Here is a 19,609-nt window from a genome sequence, read left to right on the forward strand (position 1 = left end):
GATGAGTATAGACTGGAGTGTAGTTAGGAGTAAACGGCTTGAGCTGTGAGATGTGGAACACCGGATGCACCAAACTGCCCTATGGTAATTCCAAGCGATACGCAACAGGTCCAATGCGCTCCACAACTTTGTAGGGACCAAAGAACTTGAAAGCCAACTTGGGAAAAGGTCGATTCACCACTGTCGTCTGGGCGTAAGGTTGGAATTTCAGCAAAACTTGATCTCCAACTGAGAATTGTCTGTCGAGTCTGTGTTTGTCAGCCTGAGTCTTCATACAATTTTGAGCAGCACAGAGATGGGCTTTCAGAGCATCCAGATGACATTGCCTTTCAGTTGCAAAGTCTGCTACAGCCGGGCTCACTTGGTCAGGAAGTTGGGATAATGCACCAATTCGAGGCTCATAACCATAGAGAGCTTTGAAAGGAGAACAATTGAGGGATGAATGGAAAGAAGAATTGTACCAAAGCTCTGCCAAAGACAGCCATGAATGCCACTGCCTGGGTGAATCATAAACTGCACAGCGAAGATACATTTCCAAACATTGATTGACACGCTCGGTTTGACCGTCTGTCTGGGGATGGTATGCAGTGCTGAGTTGGAGGTTGATGTTGTATAATTTGAACAACTCTTTCCAGAAAGCACTAACAAATATCTTGTCTCTGTCAGTAACAATGGAGGAGGGCAAGCCATGAAGTTTCACCACATGATCGAGCACCACTCGGGCTATCTGTGCTGCAGTGAATGGATGTTTGATAGCAATAAAATGAGCAAACTTGGTAAAACGATCTACCACCACCAGAATAGCATTATAACTGTTGGATGTGGGTAGGCCCTCCACAAAATCCATGGAAATCTGTTGCCAAGCTCCATTTGGAATGGGTAGGGGACCAACAATCCTGCAGGCAGAGAGTTAATGTGTTTGGCCTGTTGACAGATAGAACACTGCTTCACAAAATTTTCCACATCCTATTTCATTCCTTTCCAAGAGAACAAATTCTTCAGCCTATAGTAAGTAGCATTTGTTCCAGAATGACCCCCAATAGCTAAAGAATGCATAGCATTAATGAGTCTGAGTGTGTAATGCTGAATTTTCTCCAATCCAAACCTTCCCTTTATGTCTGATGACATTTTGGTGTAAGGAGAACTCATTCTCATCTGGAGATGATATAGCCAGTTTGGTTAATAAGAGCATCTCCAAGAGTTTATCAAATTTTACTTGGCAAATCTTGTGTTTTGCCAACTTCTAAAAAGATATGCCAAGTAAAAAAAAGAGCTCATCTCCAATAGTTTGGCATAATTCACTTGCCAAACCTAGATATAACTTACATCAGAAACCTGAGAGAGAAACAAAATTATATTTATGCCCTTTCACCTCATAAAAACTTACATCATGAACCTTGAGACAGAAACAAAATTATTTTTATGCCCTTCCACCTCTTCTGATATGGACAGATGCGCCGCGGATACGAGCGCGCATATATACGCGCGCGGAGTCTCTTTTTCCGAACTTGGCAAAAATGGCAACCTGGGATGGGGAACTGTTGGAGAAGGTTTTTCTGTTTTTGCCAAAAAAAAAGAATGGCAACCTGCGATGGGGAACTCTTGGAGGTGCTCTAATGTCTGGGCCTTTCGATCTGTAGCATAAGAATTAATCACTTCCTGAATCCAAACAAGTTGCACAGTGGCTACAGTTTGTAAAGCCATCAAATGTCCTACTCTGGACAGAGAGTCAGCCACTATATTTTCCTTGCCTTATCTGTAAACTATTCTAAATTTGAGTCCCATCAAACGGGTCATAGCCTTTCTTTGCATATCAGAATGCAAGTTTTGCTCTGACAAATGTGCCAGACTTTTTGTGGTCCGTGGTGATCACAAACTCTTGTAGATGAAGATAAGACCTCCAGCATTCCACTACCATAATTAGTGCCAGAAACTCCTTCTCATAGATGGACATAGCTTTATGGGTTGGTCCCAAGGCTTTACTCAAAAATGCAATAGGTTGTGCATTCTGTAACAAGACAGCTCCAATGCCATCCTCACATGCATCAGTCTCCACTGTAAAAGGTTTTGTAAAATCAGGAAGTGCTAGAACTGGAGTAGTACTCATGGCTTGCTTTAAGGTGTCAAAAGCTTGCTGGGCTCTGTCAGACCACTGAAATATTTTCTCTTAAGTAACTGAGTTAGTGGCTTAGCTATGATGCCATAGTTCCTGACAAAGTGTCTATAGTAACCAGTCAGACCCGGGAATGCTCTTAATTCTGTCACACATGTAGGCATAGGCCAATTGACCATAGCTTCAGTTTTTGACACATCAGTAGAGACCCCTGCAGCAGAAATTATGTGGCCCAAATATTCCAATTTATCCTGGGCAAAGGAACATTAGCTTGCTTTCAGATAGAGTTGATGCTCTCTAAGTTTCTGAAGTACTTGGTGCAGATGATCCAAATGGCTTTCCAAAGTGGGACTATAAATCAATATGTCATCCAGAAAAACAAGCACAAACTTTCTCAGAAAAGGGCCCAATATGTCATTCATTAAGCACTGAAACATAGCAGGGGCATTGGTGAGCCCAAATGGCATAACCTTGAACTGAAAATGCCCATGATGGGTCTTGAATGCAGTTTTGTATTCATCCTGTTCCTCCATCCTTACTTGGTGATATCCAGAACGCATATCCAATTTGGTAAAGAACTTTGCCCCAGCCAATTCCTCTAAAATCTCCTCAATGACTGGCATAGGAAATTTGTTTTTAACAGTGACTGCATTAAGCTTCCTATAATTCACACAAAATCTCCAGGAACCATCTTTCTTCTGGACTAGTAACACTGGGGATGCAAAAGGGCTACTGCTATGAACAATCAATCCAGCTTGCAGTAATTCTTTGACCTGTCTCTCAATCTCTGTCTTGTGCAAAGGAGAGTATCTATAGGGTCTGGCATTGACAGGAGTAGTCTGAGGTAGTAAAGGGATAGTGTGATCATGTATTCTTGGGGGTGGTAACCTTATTGGGTCAGTAAATACCTCACTATACTGTTGGAGAACTTGTTCCACTTGAACCGAATATGGAGAAGGGGAATCTTGGGAAATAGTCTCCACTATTGCCATAGACCAAATAGCAGTGCCTTTAAGCCACTTGTGGAGTGTATCCATTGATACTTCCTGCACTGGATTGTGATGGGGACAAGTGCCCTTAAGCTGAATCAGTTGACCTTTAGCTTCAAATTCAATAGTCTTGTTGGCCCAATCACATTGCATAGGGCTGTTAGAACTGAGCCAATCATATCCCAATATAGCATCATAGGTGGGCATGTCCAGCACACACATATCAGTGACCAGGGTATGTCCATTGGACCACCATTCCAAACTTGAGATCATTTTGTCAGAAATCAGAATATCCCCACTACCCAGTTTTACCTTTTTGGCCACCACTGGAGTAGCAGAAAGTCCCACATTCTGAAGAAAAGCTGAGCTGACAAAACTATGAGAGCTCCCACTGTCCACAAGAATGAGCATAACCTTATTCTGGACTAATGCTGCAAGACACATGGCAGAACCAGAAGCTGTACCTGCCAAAGCATTCAGTGATAACTGACAAAACTCCTCATTAAGAGCATCCTCTATGGACAACTGATTTAATATCTCATTAGTTCCAAATCATTTGCAACAATGGCATTGACCTGAGCTTTGGGACGCTTAGAACACTTGTCAATGCGGCTGGCATCAAATTTGTCACCACAATAAAAACAAAGACCATGTGTCTTTCTATAATCTTTCTCTTGTCTCTCCTTCCACAAGTTACTGGTTGGTGCTGATGGTTTAGGATCAGGTTTAGGATTTGTATATGGGGCTTTGGTAGGTATAGGGGATTTTTGAAATTTGGTCCTACTCCTGTCCACAATCTTCTGCTGAATTTTAGCCAACATCACAACCTTTGTCATTTTGTCAGGAACTTGTATTTGGACAGTAGCACTAATATCATGTTTGAGGCCCTTTAGAAATTGAGAGACAAAAAACTCCTCATCATAACCATGGTTGTGCATGCAGACCTGGTATTGGAGAGATTCAAACTCAGTAACAAACTCCTCCATAGTGCCTGTCTGTTTCAGTTCCAACAGTTGTCCCAGAGCATCTCTATAATCACAGAAACCAAACTGATCCTCCACAGCCTGAATGAAAGAATCCCAAGTACCCAAGCCAAACCTAGCCTTGTACACATGAAGTCATTTTGCTGCATTCTTATCAAAATTCATAGTAGCCATGGAAACCCACATGTGCTCAGGGATATTAAAGATGCGAAAATAATCCAAACAACGACCCTTCCAGATTTTAGGTTGGTCACCAGTAAATTGAGGAAACGGCATTTTAGGCAAGTAGTTCCTATGTATGCCCTGAGATTCAGTATTCTGATGACCAGTGGAACGAGAGGGACCGGGCTCACCAAAAGTATGCCGATGATGAGGTGGAGACACGGGGTCGTCGTAGTGTGGCGAATGATCGACCAGGAGTTGAGCAACCGCAGTGGCCGTTGAATCCAGTTTCTGAGAGAGGATTTGGTACTGCTTCCCGTACTGATCCATGGCCTGAGTCACCGACTCCACTTGAGCGCGAAGTTGCTGCTGAGTATTGCCGATGTCCGCCATCCTTGCGAAGATGAGGTCGATGCTCTCCATTGTTTGATCCCAACGTGCAGCATCCTCCTGCGCAGCTTGTGCCATGGCGTCAAGCACAAACTGGGTCTGCACGGAAGGTTTTGGGGGCGCCGTGGTGACCGCGCCGCAAGTCGACTCGAGCGGGGAAAGGAATTACAGGCAGCAATTCCACCACGGATTGTGGCAGAATCACACAATCCCAACCGAATCAGTTTCTCAGATCAAGACCGACGGGTTCCGTGAATCAGCACGCACCAGAGAAACTCGGTGAAAAGAAATTTCCAACTCGAAAGCGCCCGATTCCCAACTACACCCTAAGCGGCGCGAATAACGTGATGGACGGCGGTGCCAGGACGGCTAACCGACGGTTGCTGTGGCCGTCGCTGATGAGCAGTCAGGGACGGGGCATGGATGCCGCAATCGGATGGATTGGCGGCGGAGCGGGCCGAATCGCCGGAAGGAGGAAACGGCTCAGGAAAAGGGCGGCGGCGACGGAACGGTAGCGGCTGGCCGAGGAAGGACCGTCTCTGATACCACCTGTCACATCTGTGGCCGCGGCGGATCGCCGACGTGAGCTAGACTAGTAGCACGAGATGGACATGGCGTGGGGAAGGGGAAGGTCCCCTGTCCCGTTCACGAATTCGATTTGAGAGATAAGATTCAACTTGTCTTTCCCCTAGTACAAGTCATCGGTTTATATCAACCGGAACTACTGCCCATCGGGCCCCACTCGCAGGTGGGTGACTCACGCCCACCGAGTTGAACACGTCTTCTCGCTTCCCGCCTTCATCACTCCTCCAGCGTGACACGTCACCATCTCATCTCAGGAGCTTGGACCAGGGTTCCCCTTACCGGTGGGAACCGGTCCGGTTTGACCAGTTACCGGTCAAACCGATCCGGTCCGGTTCCGGTTTGGGCCGGTACCAAACCGGCCCAAATTCAAAATTCAAATTTGAATTCAAAAAAATGAAAAATTCCCAAAAAAATCCTAAAAATACTTCAAGGTGCGACGAATCTAATGGTGTCAAATTTTCTCAAAAAATCGTTCTTTTAACATACTTTTCGGTCATTTAAAGTTAAAACAAAAAAGAAAAGGAAAAAATAAGACGGCCCATTAAGGCCCACTTGGTAAACCGGTCTAACCGGCCGGTATACCGGTCCAAACCGGTTACACATGTGATTTTAAATTTGGATTTGAATTCAAACTGGTTAAACCGGCCGGTAAACCGGTCAAACCGACCGGTATACCGGTACGAACCGGTTGAACTGAGTTTTTTGAATTCAAATTTGAATTTGACCGGTTTCTACCGGTAACCGGTCAGACCGGTCTGTTTTACCGGAACCGGAGGGCGCCGGTTTGGGTAAACCGGTCGGGAAAAAAAACCCTGGCTTGGACCAGGAGCGGCGCGGCGCGTGCGTGGAGACGGAGGAGCGGCAAGGGCGTAGGCCAGGGGAGGGGAGCGAATCCGCCAAGGGGATGGTGGCTCTTCTTTTTCTGTCTGAACGAACATGCCTCGTCGTAGCTACTCTGACTGCAATGCAGAAACTTGCAGTCATCTTTCTTTCTTTTTCAGAAAAAAACAAGGAGCAGTCCGAGGTTGGCGGCACGCGCGCATTGCTCGCCGCCGTGCCAGCTAGCATCTGCACTGCATGCGCATGCATGGTGAATCCATATCCACACACGGCGCCGAGCTCTTCCCGGGGCCTGGAAACGAGCTCCGCCCCCCGAAAAGCCCCCCTTGTCGGCGTCTCCTCCACCCAGCGCGCGCGCGCCAATAAATGGCGCAACCTCGCCAAGCGCACCGCCCGCGACGTACGTTCGATTCCCCATTCCAGATCGCCCGAGAGAGAGAGAGACCAAGGCAACAGATAAATTAAATGTCGCAGCCCAAGATGGCGACGACGACCGCCGTGGCGGTCGCCATGCTGGCCGTGGCGACCCTCGCCGGCGTCGCGTCGGGCGAGAAGGCCGGCGGTTTCGTCGTCACCGGGCGCGTCTACTGCGACCCCTGCCGCGCCGGGTTCGAGACCAACGTCTCCAAGAGCGTACCGGGTGCGTGCGTTGTATATATATGCAGATATATAGATTTCTTTCATATACATATACATATATGCATATATATACACATACACATATAAATATATATAACGAATGATATGGTGCAGGCGCGACGGTGGAGGTTGTGTGCCGTCGGTTCGGCAGCAGCAAGGAGACGCTCAAGGCGGAGGCGACGACGGACGAGTACGGGTGGTACAAGCTGGAGATCGACCAGGACCACCAGGAGGAGATCTGCGAGGCGGTGCTGGCCAAGAGCTCCGACCCGGCGTGCGCCGAGGTGGAGGAGTTCCGCGACCGCGCCCGCGTCCCGCTCACCTCCAACAACGGCATCAAGCAGCAGGGCGTCCGCTACGCCAACCCCATCGCCTTCTTCCGCAAGGACCCGCTCGCTGACTGCGGCACCATCCTCAACAAGTACGACCTCAATGACGCAACGGAGACGCCATGATTGATTCAGCGTCTGCGTGCTTAACATACATGATACACACATACATACATAGGTGTCTGTCTCCGGTATGCTCAGCCGCCGGCCGGCCGGCGTCGGAGAAGATGGTGGTACAGTGTTTGTGTAGCCGTCGAGTGGGCGTTTTCGACTTCTAGTGTACACTGGGATCTGTCACTTGGGCGGGCCTCATCAATTTAATTTGCATGCACATTCTTATTATATATACTACGATATGATGCTGCTTCTTCTTCTTTTATCTTTTTTCCTGTCTTCTCCATCTCCTCATGTACTTCAACCACGCACCTTGATTGATTAAGGCTTTGTTTAGATGTATAAAATTTTAGCTGTAAAGTACTGTAGCACTTTCGTTTGTATTTATAATTATTGTCCCAACATGGATTAACTAGGCTCAAGATTCGTCTCGCAAATTATAGACAAATTGTGTAATTAATTATTTTGTTTAGCTACATTTAATATTTCATGCATGCGTTAAAAAATTCGATGTGACGGAAAATCTTATAAAGTTTTGGAATTTTGAAGGGAACTAAACAAGGCGCAAGATGTTATTCTCTAATTAATCTGATCAAAACGTGACTACTACTATCATGTTCATGTCTCTTTCTTTTCCAAACTACTAATGTGACAGCTGTACTGCCTAGCTACAGTATAACGATAGTACAATACTACTACCAACACACAACCTGAATATATAAAACGCATGCATGTGTATCACGGGACCCACGGCTTCGCTACGAGCGGCAGGCCGGACCATGGTTCACAAAACCGGACGGGAACCGACGCGGTTTCCGCGGTTCCCGTTTCTCGTTCCGATTCAAAAACGAAAACCCAGTCGGAAAACGCCGGAAACCGCACGGAAACGCCGGAAACCGTCCGGTTTCCCGTTCCCGGACTTCACCGGGAAATAACTTCCCGACGGGAAGTTAAACCCTGGGCCGGACTTGATGTGCACGGTCAGGCCGTTCATCTCGCTCATGTCCAGCGACTTGCCTGCCGCCTCCCAATCGAAATGACACACCAAGCTCGCCAGCGCCGTCTCGATACTTGCCTCGGCGAACCCGGCCCCGGGACACCCCCTCCTGCCGGCGCCGAACGGCACCAGCTCCAAGCGCTGCTGCCCCTCCTTCAAGTCCACGGCGGCGGCGCCGCCCGAGAACCTCTCCGGCACGAACTCCTCGGCGTCCTCCCACGCCGCGGGGTCCCGGCCGACGGCCCAGGCGTTCACCACCACGCGCGTGCGCGCCGGCACGTGGTAGCCCAGGATCTCCGCGTCCGCCGGCGGCTCCCGGGGCACCAGCAGCGGGACAGGCGCGTGCAGCCGCAGCGTCTCCTTCACCACGGCCTTGAGGTAGTGCAGCTGGGCGACGCGGTCCTCGTCGACGACGACGCCGCCGCCGCCGGTGGGCGTGCAGCCGACCGCCGCGCGGATCTCGTCCTGGAGCTTGCGCATGGTGCGCGGGTGGGTCACGAGCTCCGCCATGGCCCATTCCATCACCGTGCTGGTGGTGTCCGAGCCTGCGGCGAACATGTCCTGCGGCCAACAGACGGCCAGAGATTGATTGATCATCAGCTACTGGCCCTCAGATCAACAAGTTGACAAGTTCGTAGTACGTGCAAGTATGTACAGCCGAATTTATATCGGTGCTTACCAGGATGATGGCCTTGATTTCGTTGGTCTCGAGCTGGATGCCGCACTCTTTGTCGTTCTTGTGCACGTCCAGCAACACGTCCACGAAGTCCCGGTGATCGCCGTCGTCCGTGTTCGGAGGCCGCCGGCGGTGGTCATCGATCACCTTCTCGAGCAAGGCGTCGAGCGCCTGGAACGTGCGCGTGATCTTCCCGTCCAGCCCGCGCAGGGCGTCCACCCATCCCAACCCCGGCAGGAGCTCCCCCAGCGGCTCCGTCCCCAACAGCTTCTGGAAGTCGGTGAGCACCTCCCTGATCCGCTCGCGGCCGCCGTCGAACAGGCCGCGAGCGCTCTCGTCTCCGAAAGCGGCGCGGCACACGACGGTGTTGGCGTACTCGGCAAGGAGCTCGCTGAGGTTGAGGACGGCCGCGCCGCCGGCTGCTCCGGCCATGGCCTTGACGCGGTCGACCAGCGCGGCGGCCTCCTGCTCCCTGACGCGTCGGAAGGACCGGGTGCGGCGCGCGCTGAGGAGGTGCACGACGCAGACGCGGCGCGCCTGGCGCCAGTAGTCGCCGTAGGGCGCGAAGGCGACGTCGCGGCCGTACATGAGGCGGTCGGCCATGGCGATCCTGGGGCGGCTGGCGAAGGCCAGGTCGCGCGCCCGCATCACCTCGTCGGCCCCCGCGGCGGAGGACACGACGACGGCGGGCACGCGGCCGAGCCGGAGCAGCATGACGGGCCCGTGCGCCCGCGTCAGGGAGCGGAGGGCGCGGTGCGGCAGCGAGCCGAGGAGGTGCAGGTGGCCGAGCAGCGGGAGGCCTGGCGGCGACGGCGGCAGCGGCAGCCTCCGTGGACGTCGCCCATGGCCGCTGGCACCGTGACGCTGCGGAGAGGCAGGGGCAGGCTTGTTGATGACGGCATGGAAGAGGAGGTATGAGAGCGGCAGCAGGATGAAGACGGCGAGGAGGGCGGCGGCCGCAAGCAGCGAGAGAGCCATGTCGTCTGAACCACTGCCGGTCTCGCCGGCGTGGATCCACTTAATTGTGTGGTGCGAATACACAAACACAAGTGGAGCAGCCTAGCTGTGTCTCTGTCAGTCGACGCAAGACCACGACTGTGATTTCTCGAGCTAGGACGACCAAAGGAAAAGGATATAGGCCGTGTTTGGTTTTTTCCGTGGATTTACTGTAGCACGCTTTGACCAAAAATTTAGAGTAGTAAACGAAGTCTAATTACAAAACCACCTCCACAACCCCGTGTAAATCGCGAGACGAATCTAATGAGGCCTTTGACCGCGTGATTAGAGGATGGTTACTGTAGCGTCACTGCAGCAAATCATCAATTAATTACCGTCATTAGATTCGTCTCGAAAAATTACATCCGTCCCTGAAAAGGTTTTGCAAATAGACTTCATTTAGTACTCCATGCGGACGTTCGTCTTCATATATAGAGGAGCGGGGGGGGTTCGCTGTCCGCAGCAGCAGCCAGCCAGCTGGCAGGCAGCGACGAGTTCGTGGTGGAGCGGACGATCCTATCATATCGAGAGTTGTGGATAGAGGCGACGACGTGGAGCGTTGGTGACGCAATCCCATACGGGAGGAAGGAGCCAAGGAGAGATGGAGTTGAGCACGCGAGAGCGGCACACGGCAACGTTGAGCAGGAGGGCCCACGAATGCAACTACCTACCAGCACCAAGTCTGCAAGGCGGTGACACTGGGCCCGGCGAATCCGCGAATATGGACATGGCATGTGCAACACATGCACATCGATCGATGTCGAGAGCCAGAGCGCGTGCCAAGATCGAAACAGGATCCATTTTCCCATTAAGATCCTGTTTAGTTTTAAAAAAATATCTGTCACATCGAATAATCGGACACATGCATAGAGCATTAAATGTAGTTGAAAAAATAACTAATTACACAGTCTAACTGATTAGCACGAGACGAATCTTTTAAATCTAATTAATCTATGATTCAACATTATTTATCAAATAATAACAAAATATACTATAATACCAAAATCAATAATTTTTCACTGCAGGCGTATGTGCGGACCATTCTCTTTCCTTTGCACAGGTGCCAGCTCTTTCGGGCACGTGAAGCGCAACTGCACCAATGTGGTTCCACCGGACCCCACCACGCTACTAGTCCCCACAGATCTCCATAATCGCCTTAAGGGCGTCCGCAATAGTAATAGGTGGCACTAATGGTCTCTTTGGCAGGACTCCCAAACCGGCTCCAAACCCAGCTCCAGTCGGAGCCCTGCCAAAGGGTATAAAATGGAGCCGCTCTAGACTTGAAGCCGCACTTGGAGCCCGTAGCAGCTTTCACACAAGGGGTGGAGCCACCAAAACGTAGCTCCTCGCGGCTCCACCCCTCTGTTTCCACCGGTACCCTCGATGAGCCCACTAGCAAGAGCGGTGATGATTTCCAAGAGCGGCGCCGGGCGCTGGAGCGGCGGCGTCGGCCGTCGGACATGGGAGGGAGCAGCGCTGGGAGGGAGGGAGGGGCACTGGGCGCGCGGCAGTAGCGCCGGGCGGAGAGGAGGCGGATGGCGGAGAGGGGCGCGGCGCCGGGCGTTGGGCCTGGGCTGGAGCGGTGGCATCGGGCGTCGGGCCTAGGCGGGAGCGGCGCTGGGCGCGCGGCAGCAACGCCGGGAGGAGGGGAGGCGGACAGCGGAGGTGGAAGGAGAGGGCGCCGGAGGTGGAAGACGGAGGTGGAAGGCGGGGGAGGGAGCCGCCGCCGGTGAGAGCTCGAGGCGGGGGAGGGGGCCGCCGGCGGGAGCTCGAGGCCGAGGAGGGGGCCGGCGGCGGCGGGATCATGAGGCTAGGAGGGAGCCGGCGGCGGCGAGAGCGAGGCGGGGTTGTTGGGCGGCGGCGAGAGCGAGGCGGGCGCCGAGGAGGTACGCCGAATGGATAAGGAGGAGGGGAAAAAAGAAAAGAGAGAGGAAAAGAAAAGAAGGGGAACTAAAGGAAAAGAAAGCAAATGGAAAAAAAGAAAAAAAATAAAGGGAAGTTTAGACATTTCACAACCTCAATCTAACTGGTGGAGCTGTTTTGCCAAACGTTTTTCAAAACGACTTCGGCTCCACCCAAGAAGCCGCTCCACCAGAGGAGCCGGAACTGTTTTTTGAGGAGCCGGAGCTCTACCAAACGGGCCCTAACTACATAGTCTGCTGATGTGGAGATGTGAGATAAACAAAAAGACTATTTTATATTATTGGACTCGCACATTCATTTCATATGATCTTGGACTACGTGAAATAGGTCAGTTATTTGCTCGTTGCTAGTGACTACTTTCTTTTATTTTTTTAATTGCCGCTTCAGAACTAGCTAGCTAAATAGCTATCCATTGCAGACGCCCTAAATAGTAAATTATTCCAACTTTATTCCAAAAGTCAGACTATTTTTATATTCAACCAAAATTGTTACAAAATTTATAGCACCAAATAGATATACTACGAAAGTATATTTAATGAAAAAAATCTAATAATACTTATTCGGTATTATAAATGTTAAATGTAAGTACTTTATTGGGTTGCGCACAAACTGATGGCAAGAAACTAGCAGTGTAACCCGTTCTGCATTCTGTGTCAAACCAATCAAGAAACAGCTGATCACTTGTGCTTACAATGCCCATTTGCCTTCAAGTTTGGGATTTGATCAGAGATGGATAGAAACATGATCCTTTTACATCTCTAGGATCAACGATTGACAGGTCGAAACCTGTCGGGTACCATGATTAGGGGCACCCTAATCAGGGGACTAAAATCTCCCTAAAAACGCAAACATGTGTTAGGCAATCGGGCCCACGAAGGTCTACAGACTAATTCCAATCTGAAAGAAAGGAAAGGACTCAAAGAAATCCAACACGCAGCCCATGTACACAGTGCGGCCCATCCGCACCCCCCTCGAACCCGCGGGGCGATCTCTGCCTCGCTCGAGGGCTCCTCGCCGAGACCCTCGACCGCACCCCGCGTCTCCGTCTCGCTCGAGGGTAGCGAGCCTACCCTCGAGAGAGCAGATCAACTCCGCCTCGCTCGAGGCCACCCCTCGACAGGAAGGACAAACGGCCCTTCCGCTCACCCGCCCGCCGTACGGATGCATTAAATGCCAACCACTCCTCCATAGCGCCTGGGTCAGACGGCGTCAGACCGCCATTTCTCACAGTAGCTGTGACCGGAGTCTAGTCCGCCAACTCCGGTCACTGCTCCACCATTCCGGACGCTGTGGCGACACTGTGGGAACCTGCGACGCAGTGAAAGACGTGCTCGGCGCTGCTCTAGCCACTGTACTGCCAACTCCCCCATAACTCCTTCAAACTTTACGCTCCGCGGAGCCCTCGAGCGGCATGGGCACGACCCTCGGAAGCGGCTTTGGCCTTGACCAGGACAAGACCCTGACCCGCAGGACCCTCGGAACGTCGCCACGCCACGCCTAGAGGACGGTACCCCCTACAACAACGACCACACCGCCCGCTGGAGCTATAAGGACACCGGCGCGATCTCCACAAGACCAAGGACGACGCCCAGGACGACTGTCACACCAGACGCCATACCCCACAGTATACTTTCCACAGTGTTCGACCACTGCGCCCCCCGCGATTCGGGGAGAAGACGACGACTTCCACGATCTCCTGTGCATGTACACCGCCCCTCCTTGTCTATAAAAGGAAGAGGCGGGCTTTATCTTGGGGGGTCGGTTCATCCGGTAGAACACAACACTCAGCACTACTCACAGAGCACATACGCTCTTCTGAGCCCCGATATTGGCACTCGCCTCAATAGACTCCTCCTCTAGCAGAGACTTGGGAACTTCCCTCTCTCTTTCGCCTCGCTTGTACCCCCTACTACATGCACCCCCGGTGCAAGACAGTACAGTGCTCCCGCACACCCCTTTGCTGGATGTACGGCCCCACGGCCGGAACCAGGATAAACCCGTGCGTGACTGTGTTGCCTCTTGCATCAACATCTGGGACGAGGAACACGCAGCATCATCACTAGTTGGGTCCGGACCGCCGGGTCCGGACACCGACAAAACCGTGATTAGAGCAACTCCAGTAGTGAGAGCAAATGTGCTGTCATATAAAGATTTAGTCGGTGGACATCAAAAATCAATCTCCAGCAGATGGAGCAAATGGGCTGTCATTTTGGTAGGTCTTCCAAATTTCTCCCCCACCCCTCTAATTTAGTGGCCCTCTATTTGGGCTGCCAACTGTGGAAGCCCAATTTACTCAGTCTGCAGGAGTGGAGGCCTATATTTGGGTGCGTAAAATTTAGAAGTGAACTTCTAAATAGATATTTGCTCACCCAAATTTAGTAGCTCTAATAGAATTGCTCTTATATATACAGCATGAAATCTTTGAAAAAAGCGCAACAGAAGAATTTTCGACAACAAGGCTGTCGATTCGCGAGCAGTGATCCATTTCATCAAGGAGGAGATGGCTTTGCGTTTCTTGGACTCTGGGTCCCCCGCTGTATCTTACTAGTCTCCATGTTATTTCCTCTAAGAGTACTGAGACCCGTTGTATTTATGTAATCGCACTTTGTACGACTCAGACATTTTTCGCCTTCTTATATGACATGGTAGTATTTTTGCCTTAGTTTAAAATAAAATACTTTATTGTATAAATTTGGATAGACTTGAAATATTTCGACTCTCCAAAAAAATTAGAATGACTTACAATTTTTAACGGAGGAAATATAAAACAAAATTTGTACACAACATTATAGTAAAAAATATAAAACATATTTATATCGCATAAATTATGCAATATACATTTATACAAAGAAAATCATGTTAAACATATTTATATAACAAACTTATATAAATAAACTATTCAGAAAAATAAATATAATTAACTGTATCCAAGAAGAAAGCTACCACAAATAAAATTGGAGAAAAAAAGGTTGTACAGATGCAACAAAATTATTGATATAACTTATGGAAAAAAGGAAACATTTATGAGAAAACATAAAATATATAACTTTTTCTACAAAAAGTTATACGTACTCCCTCCGTATAGGATTTAGATGTCGTTTTGGATAAAGTTTGAATCAAACATTGGGAATATAAATTATGAATAATTTTTAAGTTATTGAGTTTGAAAAAGTGAAAATTATATGAATAGATTTGTCTTAAGAAACATTTTCGTAAAAATATACATATATTACTTTTTAATAAATATTTTTTATAAAAATAAACAGTCAAAGTTATACTTTGAAGACCGTGTCGATGTCCTAAACGCCATCTATTTTTTATACGGAGGGAGTATATTTTTGCCGAATAAAAATCAAAGAGAAAGAGGAAAAAGATGTCGGACTCGGCGTCGCCGTTACTCGGCGCGCTCATCGGAGCAGCCGTCGGCCGCCTCTCTGGACGCGGAGCAAAACTGCTCCTCGGCAGCAGAGTAGAACGTTGAACGAAGGAGCTTGAGCGCCGTCGTGTTGGCACGGCAACTGCACGGCTGCCGGGCCGAAAGCCCGAAACGAAGCGAAGCGACGCAGCCATATACGCTTGCAATCTGGACCAGGAGGATTCAACTTCTTTGGGCGCCTTTTGAGCCAGTCATGGCCCGGCCCATTGTTGGATCAGACTGTTGGGCCCATGAGGCAGGCATGCACGCTCCTCTCGCATTCCGTTGCGGAGCGCAGCAGAGGGAAGCGCCTCGTCGCCCGCTGCACGTCGACGAACAACTTGCTCCTCACGCTTGCCTGCCTTCCTATATAATCCGTCCATCCCCTTCCTCTAGCGGCCGGCCGGCCGGCCAGCAACACGCGGATCATTCCAATCCAATCCAATTCAAATCGAACCAAACCAACCCACTCCCCGCCCAGCCATGTCGGCGCCGCCCGAAGCCGCCGAGTCCTCGCGCGCCCGCCAGCAGCCGGAGGAGGAGCCGTCCGACGACGCCCCCCAGCGCCGCCGGTGGGTGGCCCTCGGCTTGATGACAGGCGGGCCGCACCGCGCCGGGGACGAGCGCCACCGCCGCATCCTCCGCGGCCGCGACCTCCTGCTCGACCTCCACGACCCGCCGGCCGCCTCCACCCTGGTGCTGCGCGCCAACCTCACCACCTTGTTCCCCATCATCTTCGTCGCCGACTCCTCCTCCGCCCGCCTCCTCGTCAAGGCCGCCTGGGGCAGCGCCCGCATGCATCAACCGCCACGAGTACTTCCTCTGCGACGCCCGCGCCCGCACCGCCGACCGCCTCCCCGCCGTGCCCTCCTCCGAGCTCGCCGGCCCCGACGCCTGCCCGCTCGGCGGCCTCGACCTCTGCCCGCGCCGCAGCATCGGCCTCATCGCCGACCCGGACCACGCCGGCCACTTCATGGTCGCCCAGCTCCACCCCGTCCCCGCCACCCGCCACGCCTTCATCCTCTTCTACTCCACCGCCACCCGCCGCTGGGCCACCAAGCAGCTCGCCTCCGCCCCGGAGCACAAGCGCTGGGGCGGCCACGGCGTCCTCGCCCACCAAGGCCTCCTCTGGTGGGTCGACGTCGCCTACGGGATGGTCGTCTGCAACCCCTTCGACGACGCGCCGCACCTGCGCCTCGTCCCGCTCCCGGACGGCTGCGCCCTGCGGGGCGTCGAGGTGGAGCGCAACTTCTACGGCTGGCAAAGGACCCGCGCGTACCTCGACCAGCGCCGCTTCATCAGGCCCAGCGAGGGCAAGCTGCGATACGTCGAGATCCGCGGCTTCAACTACGACACGGCCGCCGCCGCCGCCGAGCCCCGAACGACCCCGCCGTCTGGATCAATGTTTTAAATAACAGGCTAACCTATTTAGCTATCTTTGTTCAAAAATAGGCTATAGCGGTAGCTAAGAGCTAAATTGTACATGATAAAACTTAACTAAATCTCTCTCAAACAGCTATAGCCGGAGATAGCGGAAGCTATAGCTGGAGATTTAAAACCTTGTCTGGATGTGGACGCTCCTCGACCCCGACGGCCCCAACCCCTGGGAGTTGGAGTACGAGGCGCCCTTCGCCGAGATCTGGGCCCACGACAGCTACGTCGCCGCCGGCCTGCCGCCGGACAAGGTCCCCAACCTCGCCCTCGTCGACCCCGACAACCACGGCGTCGTCTACTTCTTCCAGGGCACGCGGCTCTTCGGCGTGGACGTGCGCGCGAGGCGGGTCGTGGCCTGCGGCGACTGCGTCATAGGCGACACTCCGATTGAGATGGGCGGAAACCTATCCTCCCGCTTCGTCGAGGCCTGGGTGCCGCCGGAACCTGATACATGCTCACAGCCTGCTAGATCATTTTCAGTGTGTGCTGACTTCTCTGATCATTTTCGTCCCCTGTTACCATTTACTAGGCAGTTACCAATCATGCTTGCTTGTGCAGAATAGAATTGCTCTCAACTTTTGCACTTGCTGTTAGTCAAGATTCTGTTACTACTGTTACCATTTGTTCCTCTTGCCCAGTTTCTGATTCACGTCTCTGATTTTTTTTTTAGGGAAATTCATGTCTCTGATTTTACTACCATTTATTTGGATTATTACTGTTTGCAATTGCTGACCCAAACCCAATTGCCCGTTACAAAAAGGGTTCCTCTCGTGTAGATGAGTACTGAAGTTGCATTGATTAATATTCTGTTCCTTCAGTAAGCTGTGGCTTTTGTTTGAAGATTGCATATACAAATCACCATTCCAAGATATCACTAATCTGTTATTTTTTTGACGGGAATACTACTCTGTTATTTGCAGTCGAAATTCTAACTGTGCTTAGGATTTACCAATCATGCTTGCTTGTGCAGGATAGAATTGCTCTGAACTTTTTTGCAGTTTCTGTTAGTCAAGATTCTGTTACTACTGTTACCATTTGTTCTTCTTGCCCAGATTGTGATTCATGTCTCTGATTTTCTTTTTTTTAATGGAAATTCATGTCTCTGATTTTACTACCATTTGGATCATTGCTGTTTGCAATTACCCGCTTCAGCAATATACGAGTATATGATACGACTAGCACCACCTTTAATTATTACTGCTGTTTTGCACGCAGATCGGACTCCGCAGAGTTTGCGTTATAACGAGGAAAAGGACCGTAAGGTGATCGAATCGGGTAAATTAAAGAATGCTGCCCCTGCACGGCCTGGCCGAGCCCTCCCACGGGGACGCGTGGCGTGATAGGGCTGGGAGAGGTGCTCCTGTGCTGCATGGGTTCTACCTATTTTATTTTTTCTCCATCTCTTCAGTTCTCTTAGGCCATGTTTTCACAGATTTTTTAGTCCCTATCACATTAATTTTTTTTACTATTTTAGAGTATCAAATAAAATCTATTTATAAATATTTTTTGACAGCTGAGTGCTAATTCGCGAGACGAATCTAATGAGCCTAATTAATCCATATTTTGCTACAGTGATACTCCAGCAACCATCCTCTAATTATAAATTAATATATCTCATTAGATTCGTCTCACAGTTTAGCCTCAGGATTCTACAGTTACTTTTATAATTAATCTTTATTTAATATTTCTAAATATTAAGATTCTCTTTGATGTGACATAGACTAAAATTTAGCCCCTCAAATTAAACAACCCCTCATTCACTCACACTCTCTTGCTCGTATACTACTAAATCTACAATTAAGAAGAGAAAAGGTCGTAAAAAAACCATAACATAAAGTAGTTTTTCATAACATGTCAAATGATAATCTTATATCAAACATTCATTTTTTTAGTGTCGCGTCTCAAACAAGAAAATCACCAGGAAGCTGCTGCCCACGAAGACACCGGAAACGAAGACAATAGTTGTGTACATGACAGTCCCAAGCCTATCTAAACATCTTTCTCTACTTAGACTAATCCCACTGGGTAGTTTCATTTTTTGTTTCCAAAAATGTCACATCATCAAACACACAAATGAAACCATAGATAAAACTCACTTCAGAATGCATTGTTTCATGTTTGCTATTTCATAAGCTCTCATTTCATTTAATTTTAAGACTCATCAAGAGTTGGTAACTGTGCATACATAGTTTCATCTTTCATCTCTCTCTTCAGTAATCCAGTGCCACATCATCTAAAATACTGACATAGTACCCTATTTAATGTGTATAAAACTCTCATGAAACCTCCACTAAAAATATCCTTAAAATTTTAATGGCTGATTAAAATATAGTTGCCTCCAGACAAATATTAGTTTTATTGTATACTCCAACAATAACCTCTACTTTAAGATCCTTATTTTTAAAGTAGGGGTTGTCTCTACTTTCTCGACTTTGGCCCTGTTTAGTTCCCAAAAATTTTCTACAGTATCCGTCACATCGAATTTTTTGACACATGCATGGAGCATTAAATGCAGTTGAAAAAAATAACTAATTACACAGTATAACTGATTAGCACGAGATAAATCTTTTAAGCCTAATTAGTTCATGATTGGACATTTTTTATCAAGTAACAACGAAATGTGCTACAGTATCAAAACCCAAACTTTTTCGCGAACTAAACACAGCCTTTGTATTTAACCTACAACTCCAACAAACCCCTACTTGGTGGATCCCATCCGTAAGTGAGTGAACCTTATTTTTCTCTCCCTCTCCTGTGCGCCATCTCTCATTGGTGAAATGGGTCTTATCCGTAAGTGAGTGAGTATTTGGTACCTGCTAATGTTGATAGGAAAATATAATATTGAGCTACCTATTATATTATTAAAGTATTTGCTAACTACTAATATTAATAGATAAATGCAATATATGATTTGATAGAATCCACATGCTACGTATGCCATTCAATTAGCAATATTATTGTTATTAAGATATCTGTATGACATATTATTATAAATTTATCATTTAAAATATTTACTTTAGTATT

At 49.6% G+C, this 19,609-nt stretch overlaps 3 protein-coding genes across 3 annotated transcripts; 2 read left to right on the forward strand and 1 right to left on the reverse strand.

Annotated features, from left to right (window-relative positions):
* Nucleotides 1-6,328: 6,328 nt before the first annotated feature.
* On the forward strand, nucleotides 6,329-7,515 carry LOC120705513 (pollen allergen Phl p 11-like). The gene is made up of 2 exons (XM_039989895.1): nucleotides 6,329-6,702; nucleotides 6,816-7,515. The coding sequence occupies exons 1-2, from the start codon at nucleotides 6,528-6,530 to the stop codon at nucleotides 7,154-7,156; spliced, it is 516 nt and encodes a 171-aa protein (XP_039845829.1). The 5' UTR covers nucleotides 6,329-6,527; the 3' UTR covers nucleotides 7,157-7,515.
* Nucleotides 7,516-7,693: 178 nt separating this feature from the next.
* LOC120705512 (cytochrome P450 71A1-like) lies at nucleotides 7,694-9,928 on the reverse strand. The gene is made up of 3 exons (XM_039989894.1): nucleotides 8,821-9,928; nucleotides 8,113-8,702; nucleotides 7,694-7,922 (listed from the first exon to the last, which is right to left on the reverse strand). Exons 1-3 carry the CDS (start codon nucleotides 9,793-9,795, stop codon nucleotides 7,883-7,885), a joined length of 1,605 nt encoding a protein of 534 aa, XP_039845828.1. The 5' UTR covers nucleotides 9,796-9,928; the 3' UTR covers nucleotides 7,694-7,882.
* A 5,706-nt stretch (nucleotides 9,929-15,634) lies between these two features.
* LOC120708893 lies at nucleotides 15,635-17,816 on the forward strand. Its single transcript, XM_039994325.1, has 3 exons — nucleotides 15,635-15,919; nucleotides 15,966-16,555; nucleotides 16,707-17,816. The coding sequence occupies exons 1-3, from the start codon at nucleotides 15,635-15,637 to the stop codon at nucleotides 17,146-17,148; spliced, it is 1,317 nt and encodes a 438-aa protein (XP_039850259.1). The 3' UTR covers nucleotides 17,149-17,816.
* Nucleotides 17,817-19,609: the final 1,793 nt, after the last annotated feature.

This window comes from Panicum virgatum, chromosome 5K (assembly GCF_016808335.1).
Source record: "Panicum virgatum strain AP13 chromosome 5K, P.virgatum_v5, whole genome shotgun sequence".
NCBI lineage: Eukaryota > Viridiplantae > Streptophyta > Magnoliopsida > Poales > Poaceae > Panicum > Panicum virgatum.